We start from the raw sequence: 27,348 nt of genomic DNA on the forward strand, positions 1-27,348 counted from the left end.
CACCTTCACGCTCAGGACTGAATTTTGAGAGTTCACACAGTCCGCACCTTTTTCTTTTGTTTCGTTTTCTTTCTTGCGCTCCTCTGTCCTCGGATAGACTGGTGACTGTGGCATGTCACTAGAAAGGGGGCTGTCTGGCGCCTCATCCACACGCGCAAGGCAGGGGCCACCAGACAAGTGGAAGGATATATCACGAGCCCTCGGATGCTCACACAGTCTGGTTTTTTGAGGGTCCAGCCTTGTGGCCAGGAGCCTTCTCCGTAAGACGTTGCCCTAAGGGCTTCCCTGCTGGTTGGTTGTTGGGTTGGGTTGTGTTTCCAGGGTTGGTTACCATGTTTTTTTGACTTTTGGCGCCCTATCTATATGGTGATCTAGTCTAAGAGTCCGACAGCTGTCGGCCCTGGGTGTTGGCCCTGGCGGAGTACGTCGGTTTTGTCCTCTTGTTCAGCGAGGCGGTCGCCGCATTTTTAGTAGACCCCGGGCGTCGGGAGAAATGACCTTCCGAATTCTCTTCCGCGTCCTTTCGACATCTCCGTCCGCTCTTGTCTTCTTTTTTCTTCTTTTTTCCTTACTCTTGCATCCGCGCTGTGTGCATCCGTGTGGTTTGCCTTTCTCCCCTCTGCTGTAGGTGCCTTAGGTTCCGGTGTAGCACGCTAGCAACGTACTTTGTTGCTTTTGTGCTTTTCAGTAGCTTGTCCGTAAACCTCTGGCCCCACGGCCTTGGTAAAGTCCTGCACGTCCACATATGTCCTTGTTCTTTTGGCTGCTCGCAGTGGATGCATTTGCGTGGGCATTGGTGATTGAAACGGTCGTGGTACTGGTCAAAGTCTCCATGTCCCGTCCTGGCTACCAGGATGTGCCCCGCCAGGCTGACGCGGGGTTCGCGGTTGAGTCCGAGGCATCCAAGCTTGGCTTGCGCATCGGCTATGAGTGTTCCTACGGGGGCCATGTCCACCTCCTCTCTGTGTTTCTCAGCCTCTTTCTCTTTGCTGAGCCACTTTCGAGGGGGCATGCTTGGTCCAGTGACTGTCGGCCTCAGTGTCTTGTGTGTTTCCATTACCGCCGGAAGCAGTCTTCGCAGCCTCCACACAACTGGGTTGTGCTGAGCTCCTCGTAGAGTGTGTTCTTTGTCCAGTGTATGCCAGCGTATGGCTTCCCTTCTCCTTTCGTCCTCCCACGGGAGTTCGATCGGCGGGAGGCTTGCTGCGTGGTGCAGGCACTCTTTTGGTGTCGTGCAGTACATGGGCAGGGCTGCCCTCAGGCAGTTTCTGATTGCGACGTTAACTTTTTCCGTTGCAGTTTTTGTCGTCTCAGTTCCCATCCATGCACTCGATGCAAATAGGGCTTTTCTCAGTGCACACGCTCGGGCTGCGTTCAGCATGCATGTTGTGTCTGCTCCCTTGTAGCATCCGGCCAGGTATCTTAGGCCGTTGGCTACTCGGTTGATGCTTGCTGTCGTTCTTTCTACATGCCCCTTGAAGAGCAGGTTAGAGTCGATGTGAAGCCCCAACCATCTCATTGATTTCTTTGTTGGTGTGGGCTTCACCTCTCCCATTCCTTCGATTGTGACAGATGGGTTTTCGGTGATCCTCCTCCTGCCTTTAATGTGCAGGAGTGTTGACTTTCCTGGGTCAAGGTCTAGCCCATTCTGTGCCATTCATTCTATCACTGTTTCCATCAGTGATTTAATTTTCTGGCAGTTGTCCTCGAAAGATTGGCCTCTAACCACCAGTGCTCCATCGTCTGCGTATCCCAGGAGGTTTGGTATCCTCCTGTAGATGGGAGCCATGAAAAGCATGTATAGGATGGGTGAGACTGGAGAGCCTTGTGGGAGGGAGCCTCCTACTCGCTTCGTCGTCCAGCCTTCTTCCGTTCTCATGCGTGCGGTCCTTCCCTCCATGAAACTTCTGACCCAGCGGCACAGTTTGGTCGGCCATCGGCTTTCAGACAGCTGTCGTTCCATTCTCGCTGGTTCAACTGCGTCGAAAGCGCCCTTGATGTCGAAGGTCAGGATCGAAGTGACTTTTTTCCAGTGCTGTGCGTCTTCTATCCTCCCGCGTAGTTCGATGAGGAGGGACTGCCCTCTTCGGTACTGCGCAGGCGTAGTTCCTTGGGATGATCCTTTTTTGGACTGCCTCTTCTGCTAGCCTTCTCGCCACGGCTCTCTCCATGCCTTTTCCCAGGGTGGGCAGGAGCGATATGAGTCGGTACGATCTGGGCTCGTCGCGTGGTCGTCCAGGTTTTGGGATCGCTACTAGGTCTGCCTTTTTGAAGATACTTGGGTGGTTTCCGTTCTCCAAGCAGAGGTTGTACAGCTTCGTTATCACGTTGCCTAGCGGCTCCCATGCCCTTTTCCAAACCTCATTTGTGATGCAGTCTGCTCCTGGGGCCGTGTTCGCGGGTTTCCACAGAGAATCTTTCACTTCCTCTCGGGTGAGGGGTGGCCATTCATTTGCCTCTGGGTTAGGTTCGTGAAAAAACCACTCGTTTTCTGTGTGTTCCTTTGTGTGTGTATCCAGGAGCAGCGCCACTGACTCGGCTGTGCAGGTGGTTTTCGTCTTGTCGGGTCTCTGCAGCAGGGGGATGCATCTGTCTACCTTGTCGTTGGCCCATTTGACAGCGCGAAAGACGTCCTTCGGTTCCTTCAGGCCGGCTATGGTCTTGCTCATGAGGGTTCTCTTTGCCTTGGTGATTTCTTGCCTCATTGCTTTTCGCTGCTTCGCATATTCGTCCCTCTTCTGGCTGTCCGTGGGTTGGTTGCGGTGGTCTGTTCGGGTTCTCCTCATCCGTGCGTTCTGTCCCTTGCACCCTTCGTTCCACCACGGTTTGAGTACAATGTTAGAGGGCGTTTTTGGTGTTGAAGCCTCAAGTGCCCTCTCTACAGTTGCTATCAGACCCTTGACAAGGAGCTCAGCCGTGTCTAGTTCGTCGCCATTGCTCTCTAGAAGCTTTTCCAGCTGGTCAGCCTCTTGATTGCATGTCGCTACGAACGTGTCTACGTTCATTTTCCTTAGCCTCCACTTTGCTTCGGGTCTTTTCCGTGTTGTCCTTGTCCTTACTTTCACCTCAATAATCTCATGGTCGCTGGTGCTGCCTGGTATCAGCTTCATGCAGGTTACCCATTTGCCCACTGTTGTTTGAGGTGTGATGACGAGGTCAATGACCCTGCCGGCGCTGTGTGTGTGTTCGTCCTTGTCGTTGAGCACTGTAAGGTCATTTTCTCTCATCCAGCTTTCCAGGGTCCTCCCCGCTTCATTTTCCGTGGGATTAGCGTCCCATGTTCTGTGATGTGCGTTGAGATCCCCTATCGCTATCCATGTGCTTTCTTTCTCTGAGCGCATGAGCTCCTGTAGGCCTTCGCCCGGCCTGATGCAGTTGCGGCTTTCTGGAGCGTTGTATGCCCCTATCAGTTGAAGTGTCCCCTGCGTTGTTTTTATACGGATAGGGCATAGGTCCGGGTGGGCCTGGTGCGTCTCCGTTGTTTTTATGTCTTTTCGTACGTAGGCTATGCTTCTGGGGCGGTCCTCCCATCCAACTCTCGGGCTATGCCGAGTGAATTCCGGGTGGTCCTTCGTCCTGTCCTTATGCTGTCCGATCCAGGGTTCCTGTACCAGGAGGATGTCTACTCCATGCTCAAACGCCTGTCGTAGTGCATTCATGTGGTTCGGTTCCCCTTTTCCAGCATTGACGCTCCAGATCGTTAGGTCTCCTAACATGCGTCTTGGCAGGGTTGGGCTGGTTCGCTTTCGGTTTCAGGCTCAGATTCGGATTCCGCTGTGGCTGTTCTTTTTCTTTTCTTGTAGCCTTGGCCGTCGTCCTTCCTCTTCTCCTGCACCTGGGTCTCCCGCAGAGCCTGCACCTCAGGGGTGCTTTGCAGCCTGTGGTGGGGTGCGCTTCCCAGCAGGTGCGGCATAAAGGTAGGGACGGGGTCCTGCACCTTTTGACTTGTGCCGCATTGTTGCTTCCCTCGAATTTCATGGCCGAGGGGAGTGTTTTGCCTTCCAGCAGGTCGATGGCGACGCGGAGGGTGGCGTCCTTGTACTTCTCCGCCTCAATCTGCCACTTGATGGCCTTGACTTGTCCACCGGTTTGCCGTGCAATCTGTCCGGTGAACCATTCCTCATTCTTTGTGGGCACCGGGCCCTTGTCGCTGAGCACGTAGAAGTCGCTCAGGCCGGTTATTCGTGCATGGGTCCATTTGTTGTCTATTTCGCAGACCTTTGCACCGCAGGCTTCCTTCGCTCTTTCCATATTTCTTTCGGTTGCCTTGCCTTGTTCCGTGTAGAACGCCCAACCCGAGTTCACTTTCTTGACTGCGAACTCTTTGGGCGTTCCCCCGAAGATCTTTGCCAGCTCCGTGCCCATGTTCTCCTCCTTGGTCGTCACGGGTCCCCGGACGAAAATCCGGACTTTCTTTTCAACCTTCTTGAGGGATTTGGGTCCCGTTTTTTCCTTCAGTGCTACGGGTGCGCTGGTTCTTCCATTAGCCTGTTTGGCTACCGAAGCGTAAGACAATTTGCCCTTTGGCTTGCTTTGTTCCGCTTCATGACCTCTTTCCTTGGTCACTTTGTTTCCTGCGTTGCCAATGGGCGGGGCTCCCTTGCTGTGCGTTGCTGACCGCCGTTCTAAAGACGGCGGATACGCTGCTGGCCAGCATTTTCACTACTGAATCCCCTTTTGCCATTTCTATGGCTTGGTTGCAAATTTCCGGGATTCTTTCGGCCATCTAGAGGAGTGCGTTTGCTTGCAGTTCCGCCTGTTTCCTTTGGGCTGCAATATACTTGTGGGCCAGGGAGAGGTTGCGTTCGCGTTCCGTGGTCCTGCCGCTTTGTTTTCCCTTCGTCGGCTCTTGGTTGCCGGGTTGCTTTGCTTCCGTCGAGGATTCCCCCTCTACTTCGGCTTCCGTCTGCCCAGTTTCCTTTGTCATCGCCAGATCAATGATCTCCATCATGGTGACATCGACCTGGTCCTCGGCAGTGCGCGCCATGCTGGCGCCGTCTGGTGCGCCCTCGCACTCCATGTCTTCCGTGTCTTTTGTAGTCGTTGGTTCCTTTGTTGTAGAGTAAAAATAAGGGTTGTTTAGGGTTATTTCCTTTTCCTGGAGTTGAAGGAGCGAAGTTTTTTGAACACGGGCTGTAAGGCACTCTCCGAAAATGCATGTGGGAGCAAAAAGTATCACTACATACAACACCGAGGATTCGCATGTGGTCACCCACCATACTACTGGTTCGGCGCTCTGTGGCTTGACTAAGGGGGAGCAGACGGGACCCCGTATTTTCCACAGGCTATGGTCGTATGTTCGGAATACAGCGCGTTTATCGGACATTATATCTTGATTGGCCGGCGCCGACAGAGAAGTTCAAATCTAAGCAAACCTGCAACTGCTGACCGCCCAGGAGTTACACATCAGCCAGCACCTCCTGTCCGGAATACGCCGTCGTATTGTTGCGCAATAACAGTAGGTAGACGTTAAATAATACAATAACGATAACAAATGGGAGCCCGTTTTGGGAGTCCGGAGTCGCTGTAACTGGTGCTGAAGACTCTGACAAGTATCACGAGAGATGGTGACATTACTGTCTACTCAAGTCTAAGGCCTTCTGCTAGCCAAACATAACGAGGCCACTGGTGAGCATGTAAGCCTCTGCTAATGGTATGGAGCCAAAAACTTGAGGACAAGCTTCCAAAAAAAATAAAAGCAGCATGGTACGCCGCAACCTCGAGTTCTCCTAGGAAAAAGAAAACAATGGCCGGAGCTTAGGCTGTGCTGTTCGAACCCCGCTGAGAGGCAGGCTACTGCCCCCACCAGCTACCTGGTAGCGTTTGCAGCACTCAGGGCATCCTAGAATGGCGCAGCCATTATCAAAGGCGAGCAAACAATAGAGGAAAGGCGACGGCAAGGAGGTGCATGAAGCAGAGAAGCGATGAGGAGGAGCGAGATGTGTGCGTGGGGTTGGAAGACTCTCAGAATCTAAGCACATCTGAAACTACTAAACGCCTAGGAGTTGCACCGGAATATGAGACTAGCTAGAAGTCTGCTCGACCAAGAAGACTGGCTGTATGTGATATCCGCCAAGTTTTTGTTTTTTTTCCCTCCGGATTCGAATAGAGAAGACGGATGGTTGAAGGCGCAATGGCCCCCAATGAAAGTTCCTTTGAGAAAGCGAGTCCTCTTCTCGCTGCATGACGTCAACTTGCACATAGTTTATGCCCTTTGCTTCGTTCTTCCAACACTCGCTGTCTAGCAAGCCACATCCAGTTTTCAGCTAGTAACACGAAATTATCAGAGCCGAACAGGCACTGCAGTGCACTTGGATAGTCACCATAGCATATGCATCACGCATGGTATTACAAACTTGGATTGGTCAAAGTTTTGCATGGAGAGAGGACTTTTTCTATCCATGTGCCATGGGACAGCTCGATGCAAGGCCCAATAGGGATAGGGCCCGAGCGACTTCATTTTTGCAAGTGATTCCAGCTTAAGATATCGTGAGAAGAATAGTGGTAGGCGGCGCCCATACGAAATTCTAAAATGAGCGAGGCTAGGGTTGTGCTAATGAAATCTCTGTTGGTAATTGTTTCCTCGTGATTAGCTAGGAATTGTAGTTAGTGGGAAGTAGTTTCCTGGATTTCTTATCAACATGATAGTCTTGTGAAAACGATGGTCACTAGAACGTGTTCATTTCTGGTAAAGGAAACACTAGGGTTAGTATCTTGATATAACCCCGAACTCTATAGCCCCACATTTTCGCAAGAAAAAAGCTGGACGGCCAACGTCAGGAAACAGGCAGGTTTCGAACATTTCCACGACATCAGCTCTCGACAAACTACAGGCCACGATACACATCCACTTGCCGAATCCTCCATCTTGCATTTGAATTTTCAATTTCCCAAAATAAGCAAGCGACCGACATGGCTCCTCGCGGTATCACTGGCCCCGGCTACAGAGTCGCTCCTCGCGGCTTCTTTGGCTCGACTTACGATGCTCTTACCAGCTCCGAGAACGCATCGGTCGTGCGCGGAGTGGCTATCTTTGGTGTAAGTACTCCTCCTGCTGCTCCTGCTGCCGGATATATAGATTTGGAATCACTGGAGTGATGGCGGGAGTGGGGAGTTGCTTGAAGGGGACCTCTATTAACGATTGAGAATCTAGGTCGCTGTTACTTTCTTCGCTAGTGGCTTGGGTGATCTGTTTGTGCCTAGGTGAGTGGCCTCTCGGCTCTAATGGGAAACGAGGGCGGGGGCTGGTTCACTCGCTCTGTGTCACCTTGCCTCTGTCTGGATGGGACTGAAGCTAACGGATGAACCTGGGAGTATAGCCAGTAGAAGTCGTCACGGAATTGGAGATCGAGGCCGAAAGATTGAAGTTGGCTTGAGCGGAGGTTCATACAAGAAATGGCTCTATTTGTGACGCGCTATCTCTGCTCTAGCGGTGTTGGAAGATAGCACGGACTACTGGGGGTGTGTATCGCCGCCTATATTACCACCGTGTATGAATACCGGTATTGGCGAGGGTGAGAAACGTGCTTTGGTGGCTGCCTGTAAGATTAGCTTGGGTTATCTGGTATGTGCACTGCTCATCACGGGGCTGGCACAATGGAGGGGGGCGGGATAGGCTTTAGTGCTCTTTGGAGTAAAATGATCAGTTTTATTTCTTTACAGCTTGCTAATAGTTGCAGTGTCACCCAAGCACTGTTAATACGAGCATCAGAGTGTGTAGAGACGCAGCTGCAGGGTCTGCGTATCTTCCTTTGCGTTACAGGCTGGCCAGTGGACCTGATTTGAAATATCAGATGCGATGTCAGGGTCGGTATGGCTTGCTGCAAAAGAAAGTAGCCCTCAAACCGACGTATATGAAAATGGTGACCTGAGATGGGCGGACACGAAAAGGAGATTATGAATGGTCTTAGGGCTAGACAGATGCGAGATGAACATGGTAAGAGGGGACAAATGAGAAAGCAGTAGTGGAGCACTGTTCCATCCTGAGTCGTCAGTTGTTCATGGCGGTTTGATAAAGAAAGACACTGTAGGAAGCGGAACAGAATGGAATATGACAGCGCGCATGGCAAGGAGACTACAGCTGCATACAGACATGAGTTCAAACATACGTGCGTCAAGTTAAACACATGCACCGCTGTCGCTTGCTGCTGTGGCACCGATACTGGCGTTGGCGTTGACATTGACAAGATGAGGAGAAGCGACAAGACCAGTATGCATCGGAAACAAGGCCATTGCAAAGATCAAGGGCTGGGACTAGGCTGAGCCGACAGGCCGCTGTTAGCCTGGGACCAAGCAAGACAAGGAGCACAGACGCTATATCCACACCTCACAGTACAGGTGCGGGGGCGGGCCAAGCAAGTATGGTCACAAAACGAAAGGGGGATATGAAAGATGCTGCACGCCATGGGGGAGATGCAGGCTTTGGCCATCGGCGGTGCAGGCAGCTAGTCACAGTTCTTGGGGGCATGAGCAACCTGTACGTGCTGTATATGAATAGGAAGCTAGGGCTTCCCTTGTTGAGAGAGCTGCAGCTGAATAGCAGTGCAACGGATAACTAGCTGAACTTGGATTTATCTAACGTCTAACGGAATCACCAAGATCAAACGGGCGAACAGATAACTGGCGCTAGAGCTAGCAAGTCTGCACTGCAAGCACGGCAGATTGAGGCAGGAAGCGCCTGCTAGGAGCACGAGAAAAAGAGCAAACAAGACGAAAGCGTATCTTGCAGAGTATAACCAGCTGGCAAGCCTCAGATGTTGAGTGAAACTGTGTGTGATTAGCCTCCTTTACGCTTTATTGCGTAGTGGGCAGGCGATAGGAATGGGCCAAGACCAAGCCTAGACCGGCTTTGCTCTGCTTGACTTCCGATAGCTACAAAGAGGCCATCAGGAGGCGTCTGGGCCCAATTCTGCTCGTTTATTTATTTTAGTTTATCGTTTCTTTTTCCATGTCGAGGTGCGGATCGGCGAATAGCAGTGGCAATAGCAATCACCGGCCCCACTTTTCGGAGGTACAATGTTAAGCCTGGACCCACTAAACTAAAGAACAATAGCAAGCGAGAAAGACACCTTTTAACCCAAAAAGGAAACATCCTGGTCAAAACTGACAGGGGCGGTCCTCGATATAAGAGGCAATGCAAAATTGGCAACAATAAAAAGTCAGGTAATTTATTGGGAGCAGTGGCGGCAGGCAGCTTGTAGAGTAACTGCCTGTGTATGGTCTCAATTTTATTTCTAATTTACCGTTTGATTCATCTCCCTCCCTATCCATTCAATGTTTCTCCCGGCTACTATACCATTACCATCTTTCTTCCACTCCCTGTTTTCTTGCATCCCACCAGGGCCGGTGAGTTGCGCTGCAATGTGATCATAGAAAGGGTCTGGCAAACTCGCAGTTGGGCTAGCACCAGGAGTACGAGCAGAACAACCAAAAGAGATCCGGGCGCCTGAGGGCAGATGAAGTGAGCTGGGGTCTGTAAGTTACACTCTTTTAGAACAGCAGCCCACCATGGAAAAGGATGCGAGTGAAAGATGCTGCTAGACAGGACATGACAGAACGATCCTAGATGCCGGCTCTCGTTTCTTTAATGCCTCTTTGATTCCAGCTCCAGCTTCATTATTGTGAAGCTCAGTGCCAAGTACCTTTGAAAGTGGCGTTTCTTTTCCTTGTCTCTTTTTGAAATATAGTCTCTCCGTTTCCTAAACCCGGAGTCACTATTCCTTATTGGCCCGCCGTTGCCTACACATCTTTCATTGTTGCTTTGCTGTCTTGCCACTGGCAGAGTTGGTGCTTGAAATCTCGCATTTCGACAAATCAGATTGCGATATATCTAGTTTCAGGCCATACCCTTTCTTACCACTTTCGTTGAAACCATTCTCTTTCTCGCTGAGCTGAGCCTTTGCTGTGTGTAGTACAAAGCTCATGACAGGCCCGGACGGAGAACGCTAGGGCTGGCATGATAACCACATCGATATCTGGCTACTGGTAGACTGCGGCTTTTTCTCTATGGCGTACCTCTAGTTCTCCTGCTCTTTGTCTATGATTCTTTGAGTTTCTGTGGTCATATCCTGCCTTCTCCCCCATCCTCTTCTTTGGTATTCTGCGATATTATCTGTCAGCTTCCAAGACTTTTCTTTGTTATCTATCCCCACGCCCCGGCTAGTCTGCCGTGTATATAATGAGTAAGGGCTCCATATCGTCTTCATCTCCCTCCAACGTTCTCGCTGCATCATCCATCTTTCTCAGAGACAGACTTCAAGGCCGTCCTTCTTTTCCTTTTACTATATAATTTCTACTCTCACATTGCTTTGGCTCTGGCTCTCACCGTCCAAGACAGGGCACTCTTCTGCACCTTGACTGCCTTTGCTTCTACTGATAAGTTTCCAAATCTTTGCCCATCTGTTCACCATGTCTAATCAAGACAATGCCACTCCGGGATCTAGCAGCGCCTTTAATCCGTACACCCAAATCTTCAATATCACGCTGTCAGACGGGGTGACTCAGATTGGCGTATCCCTGGATGACATGAATTACGTTGTTGGAATCTACTACTCCCAGTCCATCTCCTACGGCGTTCAGTTTGGCCTTTGTGGTGGCATCTTCCTAGCTCTGGTGACGTTTAGCTTGCCTGAACGCATGCGCAAGGTCAGCGTGAGGCTGCAGGCAGCCGCCCTCTTGGTCAACATGTTCCGTACACTGCTGCTGGCGCTGTACTACCCCTCCAATTTCACCGAGCTGTATGACCTGGCTAGCGGCGAGTACCTGAAAGTCAATAATTTGGACTTTTTCGTAAGCATTGGGTCCAATGCTGCCGGAGGGATGACGTTCCTTTTGATTCAGTGCATTTTGATGATGCATTTGTGGACGATAATGCAACTGTGGCCGCCAACGATCAAGTGGGTAACCATGACAGTTTCAGTTCTTTCTAGCATGGCACTTTTGGCTCTAAAGATTGTGGTTTATGTGCTATACAGCCAGGCTGCACTGCGGATAGAGCCAGTTAGTACACATACCGGGCGGCTTTTCTTTGTATCGAACGTCTTTTTCGCGGCCAATATCTTCTGGTTTGCGGGTCTGTTCAACGTGAAGCTCATCATGCATCTTGCCAAGAACAAGCGCTTCCTTCCATCACGCAACAAATTCACGCCGATCGAGGTTTTGGTGGTTACCAACGGTCTCATGATGGTCATTCCGAGTAGGTCCTATCGTCGCTTTTGTAGTCCGGGCACGCACTAACACATGGCTCCAGCCATCTTCGCTAGTCTCCAACTAACGCGCATGGCGTTCCGCTTCGAAGTTGTCCCCTGGATGATGACGTCCATTATCTGCGTGCTTTCCTATGGCTCTCTCGTTGCCCAACGTATCTCAAACAGCCCTATTCAAAGTTTCGCCAATATCGGATCACCCAGCGGCTCTAATGGCAATAGGAACAACCGCTCGCTCAGTCTCAAAAACCACGGCTTGATTTCGACGAATGGGGAGCCTATGGCAAGCGGCTCTCGTAACCTTGAAAACAAGTCGCACGCTGGCAGGGCCCACATGGTACGCGCTGGCACATCATGCAGCCTTTCGCCCACAAAGATGGACATTGAGGCTAGAGCTGTGCTTGTTGAGCGGGACTTGGATCAACAGAGCGAGAAGCGCATGGCAAGTGGCAGAGAAGAGGTGTGATTGGCTGTTGAGCTCGCAGAAGGCGATTGGTTTTCTTTTTGTGTCTTTTGGCTCTCATTTTCATTTTCATTTTCGTTTTTCATTTTTCCTTTGGGAAAGTGAGAGTTTGCTGCTGTGGAAAGAAAATGCAATGCCATGATATACGTTGTTTATAAAAGCCGTGTATGCTGTGCCGTAGCAAGTACTTTGTATCCTTATTGCCTATGACTTTTATATATATAGTGCGTCAGTCTGTATCCTGTGTCACCTAACCCCTCCACAATAGGCACTTACTTGCTTCTTCTCAAGCTTGGGTAGCTGCGCTGGTTCCCATTTTGACTCCACTCCCGTTGTTGCGCGTCCCTTCCGTTTCATCATCGCGAGTTTGTCGCGTGTTTTGATCTCTTTATGCACACAAACTTATGCTGAAATTTCTTCTCATGCTCCTTTTTTCTTCTCTTCTCCCTTCTCCTCTCCTCCCCCCCCTCTTCTTTTTTCTTTGCCGTAGAGGACACCTTCTCATCCGCCGTCGCCCGCCCGCTCCCCCGCCCACACTCCTTCCCCAAGAAACGGAAATCCAGTCACTTGTTCCGTCTCGTCTCTTATACATTCATATAACAACCACGGCGCGCATTTATCTTGGCTGACTCCTGCGCATAGGCGTGCTGCGTTTCTCTCTTCTCTTATCAAGTCTTTTCTTCTTGTTTGGTTTTGGTTCTCGAGTACTGACTGCTTTGTATTCACTATTTAATTATCGGCATATTTACAAATGGCGGCAGTATTCTTTCCTCCCACATGTGCTCCCGGCCCTGGCCCAGCCGGCTCCTCGATCCCAGACCAGATACCCCGAACTCCGCCGTCGCCTTGTCCGGTCTCTAATTCCCCTTCCAATGCCGCTGCTACTGACTCATCATGCGATTGCAAACCAATGATGCCTATTATGCAGCGAGCCCGGCCCCGCCCTCGACGTCGCTGGAAGCTTCCCAGCTACGAGAGTAGCTCTGCTTCGGCCTCTGATCCCGAAGCCCATGTCTCTTCTCTCGAAGATGCCGACTCTACCCCAGCGATCGAGTCTCGTCATCGCGGACATTGCCCAACATTGACTACAGCCACTTCGGCCCAAGGCCTTTCCACTCCTTCATCGGACGCTCCGTCCTACTCGACGGGCCTATCATCACTACAGCCCAACCCTTCGTACTCGTCTTTGATGCGGTACAATTCCTGTACAACTGCCACGATAAAACGAACTCGCAATATGTCTCCGTATCCTCTTCTGTCCTCTGCTACTACAACCACAACCATCGCCACAGCCGCAACCAAAGAATTTGCCCCCCCTCTTCCTACTAGTAGCGCGCATGTTGCTACTGCCTCCGACATAGCCTCGGATGACGATGATGGCTCATCTTGGCTAGTCATAAAAAGCCCCGCTAGAAGCAAAATTCCCATTCCTCTACATAGCTATAGACGAGCAAACACAATGGGCGACTCTAAGCGTTTTCGCTCGAATAATAATAATACGTGGTATTCATCTGTTGTCTCCGCAATCCGAAAGGTCGGAGAGCCCAGTGACGAGTATGACAAGATCGAAATCACGGGCCAGCTACGCCTATCTTCCCCTCGTCCCCATGGCCTCCATAGAAGCTCAACCTCAGCCGCACTCTCTAGGCTGCATTCACGCTATCGCTCAAACTCCACGATGACCAACTCTGGCTTTTCTTCCACGGCAGACGACGAATACAACACTGATTCTTTCTATGAACCTCAGATGGAGTACCGAAAGCCTACAAAACTCGCTGGGTATCGACCAAAGTCTGATGCACACCCTTTATCTATGGCACCCATGTCTGCCACCAAAAACACCAGTGCCACCTTTACTGGAAAGCCGAAACGGGCCTTGAAAAATATTTCGGAGACCCTTCTAACTAGGCTATGGCACTCTGATCGCGAGGATTCTAACTCGCCTGTTGAAGATAGCCTCAACCTTGAACTGTCGCTGCCAGAGCCCCACTCTCAGCCATTGGAACAACCTAACGTTAGTCACAATCCACGGGCCAGGCAAAGGGCATATAACAAGCGAGCAGACTCTGGATGGAGCTTAAGTTTGGGGTCTTAGTTTGCACCCCGGGCCAAGCAAAGTCGAAGTCCACTCGGTGCAGCCAACAGCACTGCCATGAATTCCATGGCCCCTGCTGCTGTTAATGGTGCTTCTGTGCCTGCACCCACCAAGCCTCTCCAACTCCCCCCCGCTGAGCCGGAATGGCCCCAAAGCCGTCAAGCCCCGCGCCATTCATTTTTTAGTCTCAAGCTCGGCCATGGCACACATGGCAATCTAGAGAATACGAAGAAGAAAGGCAACTTCCGGAGGCAGTTGCGCTTCCGAGGCTTTCACCACGAAATTGGCAGTGAAACAGATGCTGCTGCGGTGCACGTACCCCAATGGCTTCCCGAAGACTGGAAGCCATTTGCACAATTGACTCTTCTAGAGAGTCTCCAGCGCCAGGCTCTCACAGAAGACCCTGCCGAGTGGCGGCCGTACAATGCCTCCGCTGCTAGCTGTGTTTTGCAGCATCCCCGACCCAACAGACACTGGGGAAGAAAAGAGAGGGCAAAGTGGCAGTACATGGGAGATACGGCCCGTCACTTCAATACAGCTGAAGCTTGAGTTTTACCAATCATGCCCATTCGCCCTCATTAACATTGTTTTATAGAACACGAGCGGCAGACAGCCACAACAACACTATATGAAGAGGGATAGGGGGAGGAGCAAACATTCGAGTTAAGGGTTAGGATGGGCGCTGTATGTTTGGACATGAAAATAGATATTGGTTTATTTCATACACTAGTTGTTGGCTACGGATATGGCTGCATAGAGGCCAGCTTTGGGCTAATGACAATTGATTCACAGTTGACTGTTGCACATATATGTACACCCAATATTCTTATTGCAATACCTGTGGATTATTGTGCTCGCAGCCTACTAGTCACTTGCTTTACCTAGTTGCTCGATGTAGGAAGAAAATAAATAGTATTTGACGCTTCGTTGTCTCATAACATGCATCAACCAAATCATAGAGTCAGTCAGCCTAAGCAAATACGAACATGTACACATGCAAGCTACATGTCCAGGCCCATACCCTTCCCGATCTTTCGCACTAGCGCCCTACGCAAGAACAAGTCCCGAGCAAGGCCTCTCGTAGTTTTTGCAAAGACAGCAGGGGAGATACGTCCCCTCTCCAACGCACGACCCAGAACAAAGATGGCATCATTAAGTGCACGCTCCTCGGCCACCACGGCGTACAGTTGGTTAGCAACGACAGTGGGTGCAACGAGCAGCTCGTCGATATCGACATTGGGCAGGCTAGCGCTGTCGGCAATTATCTTGTCAGCATGTGCAATGGTGTCGCGTAGAATGGATATGTTGGTGATTGTCGTTTGGTGGAAGTGCGCGAGGTCGGCAAGCTCGGCATGCATGCCCTGCATAGCTGAGGCCATGGCTTCATGTTGCGTGTGTAAGCCAGAAATGCTACTAGTATAGCGCTCCAGAGTTTCCTGGCGCTTGGCATGCAAAGCAGCGCCAATGTCACTTGTAATTTGATCTTTGAGCGGGTTGGGCGGAATAGGTGGCGCGACACTGGCTGAAGTTGAAGTCAAGGGTGGGGGCGAGGGCGTTACAGGCTCATCCATAAGGTCTGGCATGGGGGCTTTGGCTTTGGTGGATTAGGGTCTGGGACGAAAGGCGCCTGTTGTTGTGGCAGGCTGTAATTTTGGTAAGAGTGATGTGGAGGATGGAGGGGGTTGTAATGAGCTCCGCGGGTCGGTGTTGCAGCAGGCGGGCTCTGAGAAGCAAGTGCTGGAGAGCTATAGCCATTGTTGTTTTGGGCAATGGCAGTAGTACTATGCTGCTGCGGTGGGATCCCCGAGCGTGCGCTTCTTGATGGGGCAGGGGGGCGCAGAGTCATAGCGGGACAGTCTTGCAGCAGGAGGTGTTGCGCTATTACTCTGGGGTGATGGCTGTGATTTATGCAGTGAAGCTGGCGAAGCATATCGCGGATTATCCGAGTTGGTAGGACCTGCAGGGCTAGGAGATGACGTAGAATTGGTGGAGTTGAAGTTGGCCGCGCTCGAGTTTGCATGGGGCTGTTTTGGAGGAGGTGGCGGAGGGCCAGATATTGAAACGGCGGCACGTTCAGCAGTATGATTGGGGATGTGGGGTCGTATAGTTGCCTGCTGATACTGTGAATGCGTAGGAAGCGGTGGTTGTACTGTCTGCTGCGATGATTGAGGTGGCTTCGGTGCTTGAGGCGCCGGGGTTGCGGACTGATGAATGTTGCTTGGTTGCGATGGATTTGGGGTGGCTATCGAGGACGGGGGAGGAGGAGCAGAAGCAGGAGCAGGCCGGGCAGTCAAGGGGGGCTCTTTGGCAAAGACATCAATCAAGATGGCAAGCATATCAACAATGGTCGATTTCTACAGGTAAGGCCCCCAACGTTAGTTACGAAACGAGTCTTTCAGCGAACACCATGAGCTACTTACATCCCAAAACGTTGACCATCCCGAGATGTACGGATGATAGACTTGCCCTTGGGGGTCGACATGTTGCCCAGGCCTAACAACCATCTTTGGTGTGGGGGTCACGTAGACTATTGGCGGTTCGCGTGGGTAAGCATGAGGAACCCAAATGGAGATGGGGAAGTAGTATGTATGGCCTCGGAACACAACAGGGACGGTCCCATATATGTTGAGCATGAGGGCCGAGGCGCCATTGGAGAAGGCTGCCGGAAATGCAGGGTTAGCGCTTCCATCTTCCCAGCCGACTATCGCACGACAAGACTTACTGTGAACTTCATTCTGAAGGGTCAGATTGGGATACGTTGCAAGGGCCTGTGAGATGTCGTAGTAGCTGCGGTTGATGTCTTGGTACTCCTATTGCCAGCAGGTCGTTGGTTAGTGCACAGTCAGAGCGGTATAGTTTATGGACAGTCTAGACGAGGAAGTTCATACCCCAGTCAGAATGCTATACAGCCAGTTGAGCACTCGCTGAGGCACCGGCATGGCGGACTGGCGTCTTGAGGCTAATGTGGGGTCGTCGTTGTTGTGATACTAGTTCTCGCGATGACAATGATGTCAAGGGTGAGGCGGGCCAAGCTTAGAAGGCTTCCGAGGCACCAGCCGCGAGACAGTTAGGGTTGCCGAGCGCTTAAGTTCGGCCTATAGCTTCCCACGTGAGCACACAACTATGTAGGCGGAAACCACTTCAATTGCAATGTTGTGCTTTTTTAGCTTGATGATAGTAGTAGCTGGGGCTTCGGGACTGCGGGGGCACTACGTAAGTATCTCTGCATACCCCTTGTTGCTGGCAAGCTACAAAATAGAGCACTGCAAGCGCATTCGCCCCCACTTTGAATGCTGCGCTTTCCGGCAAATTCTCGGATATACACATATCGACAACCAGTCCAGTGGAACGCTTCTGTAACCAAAATCGGCTGATGCAAATCAGATCAGATAGAAGGTACATACGCTGAAAATATGGGTATATAGCAGCGACAAAATATAGAAAGAGAAAACGAGACCTGTCACATCACGAGGCATTTGGGCGCAGAGCAGATTAAAACATGTACCAATAAGCAGCGAAGAGGGCAAGACGAAACGAAAGGGTCACGGGTCAAGGGAAGAACGAGCGGAGGCAGCGGGAGGTAATGAAGACGATAAAGAGGGGCGCTAGGGAGCAGTATTTTGACTCAATCGAAGGAGTGTGGGTGCAGAAGCACGTACATTCGCAGCAGTAAAAAGCGTTGGAGTAGCACGATGACGCAAGGGCGGAAGATGGAACAAAAGAAACGCCATCAGCATCCAGTATTATGCAGTACTAACAGCAGACTAAGAAGAGACACAACAACACAATTGAGCATTGAGATAAAACCAGAGGAGACAGAGTGGGACATGGCCAAAAACAGAAAGAAGGTGCGCAATGACGCGGGCTTCGTTTAGGTAGCGTTTTGAGAGCACGAGACAGGCAAGAGTGATGTCTCTTTCCTGTTTAGGATATTCATCAGAATTTGCTTCTTCTTTCCCTTTTATGGCTCTCCATGATCTCTGTTTTCTTTTCCTCTCCACATTGTAACCACCATAAGCCACAGCTGTATCTAAGCTTTCGATCAGACTTCTTACCACCAGCACAGTTTCTCAGCTGCGCAAGGTAACTTGAATAGCCAGCCAGGGATCTAAATTTTTCTCGGTTCCAGAACCACTTCTTTTCTGTTGTTCCTTTTGTCCACCCTCAGACCACCCAAATGTCAACGTCTCATTCAACTGGAGGCTCGTTTGTCCTTTATGGCCTAGCTACTAGGCCCGGACACTAGGACCAAGACCCTTCCTACCCATTCCCTCTTCTCTTCTCTCTTCTCACTTTTTCAATTCCTTCCTCCTCTTCTCTAGTCTCTTATAAAGCCTCTGTGGCACCCATCCTTTGTTTCGCCGGCCTCTTTCTCTCTCTCTCCCCCACTAACTAGTCACTTCCATATCGCATTCTCCGCTTTTCGCTGCCTTTTAGCTCTGCTGACTATTAGGCTTGCTTCGCTTTTTTTCTTCCGTTTCGAACCCGTATGCGCGCAGTTGGCAGTGTTCTCGCACGGCTGAGGAGTATCGCGGTACGTTAAGTGCTCATTATTGATACTCCTTGCGTCAGGTCTATTTCTATTACAAATTACCTTGCCCGATCATCTTACATATACTGCGAATCCTCTGGCTGCTTCTCCCCCCAAGAACGAGAGCGTGCCTGCCTCTTCTTTGTTTGCTCCCATCCCACATCTCTATACAGCACTCCAAGATGCTTCCTGCTATTCCAGATCTCCGGGATGTCCGCCGCTATGGCGTTTCTCTCAAGAACGGCTTCCTGCCAGATGCGTTGCCTCTCACCCGACTGCCAGACCCTTACTACAACAAGTGGGAGGCTGTCATGGCTAATTTGCAGGCCCTTATCCTAAGTCGTCGGCTGCGTGGCGTCATTGACAGACTTCCCGTCTTATCCACCATTGGTCTCGAGGATGAGGCTGAGTGGCGTCGTGCCTACATGATGCTTTGCTTCATGGCCCACGCATACATCTGGGGAGATGACCGCCCTGAAGAAAAGCTCCCTCGCTGCATTTCCGCTCCCCTTTTGGAAGTTTCCAAACACCTAGAGCTCCCTCCTGTGGCAACATATGCTGCAGTCTGTCTGTGGAACTTTAAACCGCTGTTCATTGACGAGGATATTGACAACCTCGAGAATTTGTCGACTTTGAATACCTTCACTGGCTCACTTGATGAATCTTGGTTCTATCTCGTGTCTGTCGCTATCGAGGCCAGGGGAGCGCCCAGCATTGGCCTCTTGCTGAAGACTATCCAGGCTGTTCGTGATAATGACCCTGATACAGCGGCTTCGTGTCTACGCCATCTAGCCGAGCTTTTGACTGACTTGACAACCCTCTTGGAGCGCATGCATGAACGCTGTGCTCCTTTTGTCTTTTACAACCAAATCCGGCCATTCTTGGCCGGATCCCGCAATATGGCAGATGCTGGCCTTCCCAGCGGTGTTTTGTACGAAGATGCTCGTGGCTACACCGAATATCGTCAGTACGCCGGCGGTTCTAATGCCCAGAGCAGCTTGATCCAGTTCTTCGACATAGCTCTTGGTATTTCCCACCGGCCTACCGGCCAAAAGTCTGACGGCAACTCAACGTCTTCACGGCACTCTTTTATGGAGGAAATGCTGCAGTATATGCCGGGAGGTCACGCTCGCTTCTTGCGTGACGTTGAGCTAGTCGCCAACATCCGCGAATATGTGCACGCAAACGCCGAAGACCAACCGCAGTTGAGTCTAGCATACGACGCCTGCATCGCTATGCTAAGCGCTTTCCGTGATAAACACATAAACATTGTCACGCGCTACATTGTTGTCCCGTCACGCGAATCTCGCCCAGCTCGCGCCCAAAGCCCCGGGGCTTCGCGGAAAGCTATCAACATTGCCACATCATCGCGCAAGCTGAACATGTCCGATACTAGCGAGAAAGAAGCTAGAAAAAAGCTGACCGGCACGGGTGGCACGGCACTAATTCCCTTCTTGAAGCAGGCACGTGATGAGACCGGTGAGGTTGCAGCTCAAGCATGGGCTCGCAAATTTATGAAACGCCAGGGCAAACCTGAGGGCCAGAAAGACTTTTTCCTCGGGAAGACAGAACTTGAGACTGGTCTCAAGGCTGAGGAAGACTTGGATGTTGCTGGGCTTGCTGGCGAATGGTCGACTAGCGAGGGCGGCATCTGCCACTATTAGAGATAGTGACGATTTCCTTTTATGCTTCCATACGCTATCGTGCTGCATCTATGATCTATCTGTTGTATTTTACTTGCAAATAGAAAGCCAAATGCGTCATCTACCCTTAGTGTTGTATAAGCCGACGTGAAGTTACCTTTTGTGAAACGCAACACACGCCACATTCTTTAATATTTAGCCGATGTATATTATGGCATTATCGCATGCCATGGCTGCATAAGCTCTGTCCAATCCTTGTTCTCCCTTCTCTGTAGGCCTTATTATCATTAGAAGAGGAGTGATCTACATGCAGGTGGGCCATTGGCTCATCTGGATTTGATTTGGCTGAAGTTGGCTAAGTGGCATAGGCAGTCTTGTGGGTAATTAAGACTTCAAGGAGAACTGCTGGCTGGAGAGATAGAGTGCATGGTATTACGGCATCTGTTAACATGAATAATTTTACTCTAGATATCGATCGATTACCTGTTGAAACTCCGATTATTGTAGTAAGCCCACTACGATGGTAATATTACAGGGTTAGGGTTATAGAAAAACGCTCTAAAAGAGGAGGCACGCCAGAACGCCACATACCGCCACACTCAGACTTTGTCTCGCGTCGCGGTGGCAACTTCAAACGAACGAGGCCTAGCTAGCTTTTACTTTGAGGGACAAGGCAGCCAATAAAAAGCTATTATTCGCAAGGCTTTGCTCAATCGTTTCTAGGTTTTTCGTTGTTCAGGCAAGCAAGCATCGCAAATTCATCACCAGAACGAACCGCCAGCAAGCTCACAAGCAAAGCCCGAAAGTACCTAGTCGAAAAGTAGTTTCCTGGGTTTTTTTGACATTGGACCTCTCCCTCTATATCTACGCGCATTTCTCTTCTTCTTTTTCTTCTTGTTCTTTGCTTCTTTTGATTGACTAGCGTCCAGTTGCCTCGTCTTTCTGCTTCGTTTATTTTATTTGCATTAAACCTTTTATTATCCTCTGTGCTTGTTCAGAGCAATCGCTGTCCTTTCCCATTACTCAGCAGCCCAGCTTCTTGCAAGGTTCATTACCAGCCAACTTGACTTGTCCCACCACATCTCGAACTTGCCGTCCGATAGTTGCATTCCGGCCATCTATCGCTCTATCACTGCCGTCCCATCCTCTCTGCTTTCTATCACTGAGATCCCGCTTTGTCTATAACCTCCTGTTCCGAACCCTTGCCGTCTCGACGTCAGTCACGCTCTCCTTGCCCTCCTTTCTCTCATCCTCGCACGCACATATACCAATCGATCATGGAAGACTATGACGATGGCTACGACTATGACGAGTACGGAGAGGCCGACGAAGGTATCACGCCCGAAGACTGCTGGTCTGTAATCTCAACCTTCTTCGAGACCAAGGGTCTAGCTTCCCAGCAAGTGGACTCCTTTGACGAGTTCACAACCACTACTGTTCAGGATCTCGTTAGCGAATACTCGCACATCACCATTGATCAGACAAATCCTCCCAGCCACGACGGCCGTGCCTTTGCGCTGCGTAGATACGATGTTGATTTCGGCAAGGTCATGGTTTCGCGGCCGTCTATCACCGAGCAGGATGGAAAAGAATCGACCCTTCTTCCATACGAGTGCCGTGAGCGCAACCTGACCTATGCTAGCCCTCTCTATCTAAAGATCACCTCCAAAGTGCGTCTCGCTGTCGAGTCACCCATCCCACTCAACGAGCTCACCGACGATCAACAAGACGACCTGAAGCGCACCGGCGAGCACCCTACACGTATTGAGTGGGAAGACGAGGCTGTAGATGACAACATTACTGAAGGCAAGTCAGACGACATGAAGGATGTTGTCTTTATTGGCAGAATGCCTGTCATGGTTAAGTCGCGAATTTGCCATCTACGTCGCGAAAATGACGAGGGCCTGTTTTTGCTGAATGAGTGTCCGTATGATCAGGGTGGCTACTTCATCATCAACGGTTCAGAAAAGGTACTCATTGCCCAGGAACGCTCCGCTGCCAATATTGTGCAGGTATTCAAAAAGGCCCAGCCCAGTCCCTACAGTTACACGGCTGAGGTACGCAGTGCCTTGGAAAAGGGATCGCGTCTGATTTCGCAATTAGCTCTGCGTCTGTATAACAAGTCTGCTGCTAGCAAGTCAGTTAGTTTTGGCAGCACAATTCGCACAACTCTGCCCTATGTCAAGAGCGACGTGCCTGTTGCCATTGTGTTCCGTGCTTTTGGTGTGGTTAGTGATGAGGATATTTTGAATCACATTTGCTACGACCGCAACGATACTCAGATGCTCGAGATGCTGCGTCCGTGTATTGAGGAAGCCTTTGTCATCCAAGACCGTGAGGTCGCTTTGGATTACATTGGTAAGCGTGGCCAGAGCTATGGCCTGACACGTGACAAGCGTATCCGTGCTGCTAAGGATCTTTTACAGAAAGAGACATTGCCCCATATCTCTCAAACCGAGGGTAGTGAAACAAGAAAGGCCTTTTTCCTAGGATACATGGTGCACAAACTGCTGCAGTGCTCATTGGGTCGTCGCGATGTTGATGATCGTGATCACTTTGGCAAGAAGCGCTTGGATCTGTCGGGTCCCCTGTTGGCCAAGCTCTTCCGAAATATTATCCGTCGCATCAACAGCGAGCTAGCGAGTTACATGCGCATGTGTATCCAGCAAAACAAGCGCTTCCTAATGGTCAATGGTATCAAACCCAGTGCTTTGTCCAACGGCCTGAAATACTCTCTTGCAACAGGTAACTGGGGTGACCAGAAGAAGGCCGCTAGTTCAACTGCTGGTGTGTCTCAGGTGCTGAACAGATACACATTCTCGTCTACTTTGTCGCATTTGCGTCGTACTAACACACCTATTGGCCGTGATGGCAAGCTGGCCAAACCCCGCCAGCTGCACAACACGCATTGGGGTCTGGTGTGTCCTGCAGAGACGCCCGAAGGACAGGCTTGCGGTCTAGTCAAGAACTTGTCCCTCATGTGTTTCGTTAGTGTGGGTACGCCTTCAGATCCCATTATCGAATTCATGATCAACCGTGGAATGGAAATTATTGAGGAGTACGAGCCGCTGCGCTACCCCAACGCCACCAAGGTCTTTGTCAATGGTGTGTGGGTTGGTGTCCATCAGGACCCCAAGCACTTGGTGACGGAGATGACGGAAACAAGAAGACGCTCATACCTACCTAATGAGGTCTCACTAGTGCGTGATATCAGAGATCGGGAGTTCAAGATCTTTTCCGACGCTGGCCGTGTTATGCGGCCTGTGTTTGTTGTTCAGCGCGAGGCCGACCCTGACCGGGGCTTGGAAGCAGGCCAACTAGTGCTTACCAAGGACCACGTCAATAGTATCCGTGAGGAACAGGAGAACCCGACGGGTGGGCCGCGCGAGTTTGGATGGAACTGGCTAGTTAACCAGGGTGTTATTGAGTACTTGGATGCTGAAGAAGAGGAGACCACCATGATTTGCATGACACCAGAGGACCTCGACACATATCGACTAAGAAAGTCCGGTGTCGATGTGCCTGAAGAACCTATGGGTGACGACGACATCAATAAGCGTTTGAAGACTAACATCAAGCCAACCACGCACATGTACACGCACTGCGAGATCCACCCCAGCATGATTCTCGGTATTTGCGCTAGTATTATTCCTTTCCCCGATCACAATCAGGTAAGATAGAAGAAAACGGCCATACTATGGCATAAGCTGTGTAAAGATGATGGTCGCTAACAACAATGCCCCCCACCCCCACAGTCCCCTCGTAACACCTACCAGTCTGCCATGGGTAAACAAGCCATGGGTTTCTTCCTTACTAATTACTCTCGCCGTATGGATACTATGGCCAACATTCTGTACTATCCTCAAAAGCCTCTGGCCACCACCCAGTCCATGGAGTTCCTCAAGTTCCGTGAACTGCCTGCGGGTCAAAACGCTATTGTGGCTATCGCCTGTTATTCTGGTTACAACCAGGAAGATTCCGTCATTATGAACCAGAGCAGTATTGACCGCGGTCTATTTCGCAGTCTTTTCTTCCGTTCCTACACAGACTGTGAAAAGCGAGTGGGTATCAATATGGTTGAGCGTTTCGAGAAGCCCTTCCGCAATGAGACTTTGCGACTTAAGCATGGAACCTATGACAAGCTGGATGAAGACGGCATTGTATGCCCTGGCCTGCGTGTATCAGGCGAGGACATTATCATTGGAAAAACTTCTCCCCTTGGTCAGGACTCACAGGAGATGGGCCAACGTACTACACAACATACACAACGTGACGCATCCACTCCCCTGCGTTCTACTGAAAACGGCATTATTGACAGTGTGGTGATGACGACTAATCAGGATGGTATGCGCTATGTCAAGGTTCGTGTGCGTACGACAAAGGTGCCGCAAATTGGCGACAAGTTTGCGTCTCGTCACGGTCAAAAGGGTACAATTGGTGTGACATACCGCCAAGAAGATATGCCATTTACCCGCGAGGGCATCACGCCTGATATCATCATTAACCCCCACGCCATCCCTTCGCGTATGACCATTGCCCATTTGATTGAATGTCTACTGAGTAAAGTGGCTACGCTCAAGGGTATGGAGGGTGATGCCACGCCTTTTACAGATGTCACCGTCGATTCAGTTTCTGCATTGCTACGTCAGCACGGCTACCAGTCCCGAGGCTTCGAGGCCATGTACCACGGCCACACAGGTCGTAAGCTGCGTGCTCAGGTGTTCTTTGGACCTACATACTACCAGCGTCTGCGCCATATGGTGGATGACAAAATCCATGCGCGTGCGCGTGGCCCTGTGCAGATCATGACGCGACAGCCAGTTGAAGGTCGTGCTCGTGATGGTGGTTTGCGTTTCGGAGAAATGGAACGTGATTGTATGATTGCCCATGGTGCAGCAGCGTTCTTGAAGGAGCGGTTGTTTGAGGTTTCGGATGCCTTCCGAGTGCACATTTGTGAGATTTGTGGTCTGATGACGCCGATTGCGTAAGTACTTTTTTGAGCCCACGTCTTTTTTTTTCAGTTGCAGGTGCTGGTGCAGGTGCTGGCGCTGGTTTTGGCTTTGATATACTAACATGCTCTTCTCTCCTTACAGTAACCTATCTAAGCAGTCGTTTGAGTGCCGGCCGTGCAAGAACAAGACTAAGATTGCGCAGATTCACATTCCCTATGCAGCCAAGCTGCTATTCCAGGAACTGCAGTCGATGAACATTGCCGCCAGAATGTTCACCGACCGGTCTGGTGCTACGATTCGTTGAGTTTGTGTTCAGCTAGTGCTAGTGCTAGTGCTAGTGCTACTGTTGGTATTATTGTCTTGGGCTGTCTTGTATTTGTTTGCTGGTTTCTCCGTATGTTTGTCGCTTTTTTTTCTTTGCTCTTCCTTTTTCTCCTTCAAGCCAAGGCATTGTTAAAGATAGTCTAGAAAAAAAAGCCGGTGTATCTACTTGTTTGCGTCTGCACTTGGAAAAGCTTTCATATAATGTGATGTTGAATATACTCGTCAAAGTAATAGTACATGAGATTTACAAATAGTAGTGGTGGTAGTAGTAATAGTAGTACAGTGCAAAGTTGTCTTCCCCGCCTTGATATCAACAAACAGGCTCTCCGAATACAGAAACCTGCTTTCCCTCCTCACCCCGTCAATTCTCACGGGTCTTTTGGCACGCCTGTTAAATCAGCCCCCTTGACTGTCTGGTCCTTCATGTATTCCTGCTCCAGCGCTCGCTGAGCGTCAAAATCGAGCTGGCGTTCATGCTTGATGCGCTGCTGCTCCATATCTCTAAGGACACCCTGGTGCATGGCCTATAGTACGCGCGAGTTAGGATGTGCTTAGCGGAGAGGATAACAGGTTCCTAAACTGGCTGGACGACTCACTGTCTTCTCGGCCTGCTGCTGGAAATGCACGGCTAGCACTGTCGCTGTGGCAAAGACCGACGAGAAGCCAATGGCGAAACGAGATGCACGTGACATTGCGACGCGGATTCAAAGGGAATAAATAAACAAGGGAGTTATTAAAAGAGAGGCTCTCGGTTGTGAGAGCGTCATGAGCCGTGGACTGGAAACATTTTCGTCGTGATGAATAGCACAGCTTGTTAGTTGTGAATAATAGAACAAGCCTCGATTCTTGCATATAGGCTAATATATGCATGCTAGCGTGAGGCTATGCATCTAATAAAGATATGCACGTACCAACAATAGTGGCGTTGCTTAAACCTCACGCGGCTTAGTGAAGCTCTGGGTCTTGCGGACGGAGCAATGGCTGACTTGGAACAGAATTCATCGTGGGCTGTGCATTCTTTATATATCTGCGCCTTTTTCGTCACTTTGCTGTAACTGCGCGTCCATCTTTCTCTTCTTTTCAAGTCCATCCCTCGACAATTCACACACATAAAAACATGGTATGAGCTAATGATCAAAAGGCTACCCACCCACCCATGCCTGCCCATGACGTTACCAGCAAAGCGGCATTATCGCGAGATACACGATACCTTCACATTTCGATACTCGAAAACGTACAAAGACACGTCTACTAACTCCAACTCTTCGCTTGTGCCCATATTATAGTCTGCCCAAAGCTCCGCGGGTATCCAGACCCTTCTCGACGTACGACTCCATATTCTTTTCCATGAGCATCGAGCGATGGCTTTTACTGCGACTTAGGACTAGGAGTAGAGGCTAGAAACTAACGCAATGTGCTTCAAACAGGCCGAGAAGAAGGCATCTCAAATCGTGCAGGAAGGTGGGTGTCGATATCTCTCCCAATCGCTTGGCATTGGCCAAGTAAACGTCCCAATTGCTTTACTTGCTAACCGTTTTATTTTGTCTTCTACCTAGCTCGCGAATGTAGGAAACTTCTAATCTAGACCCGACTAACACCCATTGCACACCCTCCATCCCTTCTCTTGCCGCCCTAGTTCTGCTTTATTAGCTTCTAACTTGTAACCTCTTCCGTTTCAGTCCGCACCAAGCGCGTCAAGCAGGCTCGTGACGAGGCCAAGAAGGAAATCGACAACTACCGTGCCCGCAAGGACGCCGAGTTCCAGGCCTTCACGGCTGAACACTCTCAGGGCAACAAGGAGGCCGAGGCCGAGGCCCAGAAGGATGCCCAGGCTAAGATCGCCGAGATCAAGGAGGCTGGCAAGCAGGGCCAAGTCAAGGTCGTTGGTGACTTGCTGAGTGCCGTGTTCGATGTGAAGCCTGTGGCCCCAAGTGCTGCTTAAGCATCACTGCTTGTTTCTCTTGGTTCTGTACTTGTTTCCATTAGCCCTCCGTCTTTGCGTTTAGTCTTACTCTTCTTGAGCTTGTGTCAGTCTCTTGCTCGTGATTATCAACTACAAATTCCGTCTTTATATTCACTGTTGCTAAACGCTTGAATGTGATATACCCGTGGTTATATACCCCGAATTGTTCTCCT

The 27,348-nt window shown here is 50.5% G+C and overlaps 9 protein-coding genes across 9 annotated transcripts; 5 read left to right on the forward strand and 4 right to left on the reverse strand.

The window, feature by feature from the left end:
• Window positions 1-971: 971 nt before the first annotated feature.
• HOO65_040251 (Importin beta-related nuclear transport receptor) lies at window positions 972-5,020 on the reverse strand (the record flags this gene model as incomplete). The annotated part of the gene is made up of 6 exons (XM_071002499.1): window positions 972-1,268; window positions 1,727-2,092; window positions 2,133-3,403; window positions 3,715-3,878; window positions 3,938-4,603; window positions 4,782-5,020. The coding sequence occupies 6 exons, from the start codon at window positions 5,018-5,020 to the stop codon at window positions 972-974; spliced, it is 3,003 nt and encodes a 1,000-aa protein (XP_070859094.1).
• Window positions 5,021-10,407: 5,387 nt separating this feature from the next.
• On the forward strand, window positions 10,408-11,670 carry HOO65_040252 (pheromone receptor; the record flags this gene model as incomplete). Its single annotated transcript, XM_071002856.1, has 2 exons — window positions 10,408-11,194; window positions 11,249-11,670. The coding sequence occupies 2 exons, from the start codon at window positions 10,408-10,410 to the stop codon at window positions 11,668-11,670; spliced, it is 1,209 nt and encodes a 402-aa protein (XP_070859095.1).
• A 748-nt stretch (window positions 11,671-12,418) lies between these two features.
• Window positions 12,419-14,311, forward strand: HOO65_040253 (uncharacterized protein; the record flags this gene model as incomplete). Its single annotated transcript, XM_071002713.1, has 2 exons — window positions 12,419-13,681; window positions 13,763-14,311. The coding sequence occupies 2 exons, from the start codon at window positions 12,419-12,421 to the stop codon at window positions 14,309-14,311; spliced, it is 1,812 nt and encodes a 603-aa protein (XP_070859096.1).
• A 452-nt stretch (window positions 14,312-14,763) lies between these two features.
• HOO65_040254 (Ubiquitin-conjugating enzyme E2 variant 3) lies at window positions 14,764-15,345 on the reverse strand (the record flags this gene model as incomplete). The annotated part of the gene is made up of 1 exon (XM_071000617.1): window positions 14,764-15,345. One exon carries the CDS (start codon window positions 15,343-15,345, stop codon window positions 14,764-14,766), a length of 582 nt encoding a protein of 193 aa, XP_070859097.1.
• Window positions 15,346-15,543: 198 nt separating this feature from the next.
• On the reverse strand, window positions 15,544-16,701 carry HOO65_040255 (UEV domain-containing protein; the record flags this gene model as incomplete). The annotated part of the gene is made up of 4 exons (XM_071002893.1): window positions 15,544-16,116; window positions 16,183-16,421; window positions 16,485-16,572; window positions 16,651-16,701. 4 exons carry the CDS (start codon window positions 16,699-16,701, stop codon window positions 15,544-15,546), a joined length of 951 nt encoding a protein of 316 aa, XP_070859098.1.
• A 1,774-nt stretch (window positions 16,702-18,475) lies between these two features.
• Window positions 18,476-19,957, forward strand: HOO65_040256 (Indoleamine 2,3-dioxygenase; the record flags this gene model as incomplete). Its single annotated transcript, XM_071000618.1, has 1 exon — window positions 18,476-19,957. One exon carries the CDS (start codon window positions 18,476-18,478, stop codon window positions 19,955-19,957), a length of 1,482 nt encoding a protein of 493 aa, XP_070859099.1.
• A 1,256-nt stretch (window positions 19,958-21,213) lies between these two features.
• HOO65_040257 (DNA-directed RNA polymerase II subunit RPB2) lies at window positions 21,214-25,192 on the forward strand (the record flags this gene model as incomplete). Its single annotated transcript, XM_071002504.1, has 3 exons — window positions 21,214-23,607; window positions 23,692-24,920; window positions 25,030-25,192. 3 exons carry the CDS (start codon window positions 21,214-21,216, stop codon window positions 25,190-25,192), a joined length of 3,786 nt encoding a protein of 1,261 aa, XP_070859100.1.
• A 388-nt stretch (window positions 25,193-25,580) lies between these two features.
• Window positions 25,581-25,904, reverse strand: HOO65_040258 (uncharacterized protein; the record flags this gene model as incomplete). Its single annotated transcript, XM_071003064.1, has 2 exons — window positions 25,581-25,736; window positions 25,809-25,904. The coding sequence occupies 2 exons, from the start codon at window positions 25,902-25,904 to the stop codon at window positions 25,581-25,583; spliced, it is 252 nt and encodes an 83-aa protein (XP_070859101.1).
• Window positions 25,905-26,624: 720 nt separating this feature from the next.
• HOO65_040259 (V-type proton ATPase subunit G) lies at window positions 26,625-27,154 on the forward strand (the record flags this gene model as incomplete). The annotated part of the gene is made up of 2 exons (XM_071003044.1): window positions 26,625-26,673; window positions 26,892-27,154. 2 exons carry the CDS (start codon window positions 26,625-26,627, stop codon window positions 27,152-27,154), a joined length of 312 nt encoding a protein of 103 aa, XP_070859102.1.
• Between the last annotated feature and the right edge of the window lie 194 nt (window positions 27,155-27,348).

This window comes from Ceratocystis lukuohia (genome assembly GCF_044167205.1).
Source record: "Ceratocystis lukuohia strain C4212 chromosome Unknown Supercontig4_pilon, whole genome shotgun sequence".
Lineage (NCBI taxonomy): Eukaryota > Fungi > Ascomycota > Sordariomycetes > Microascales > Ceratocystidaceae > Ceratocystis > Ceratocystis lukuohia.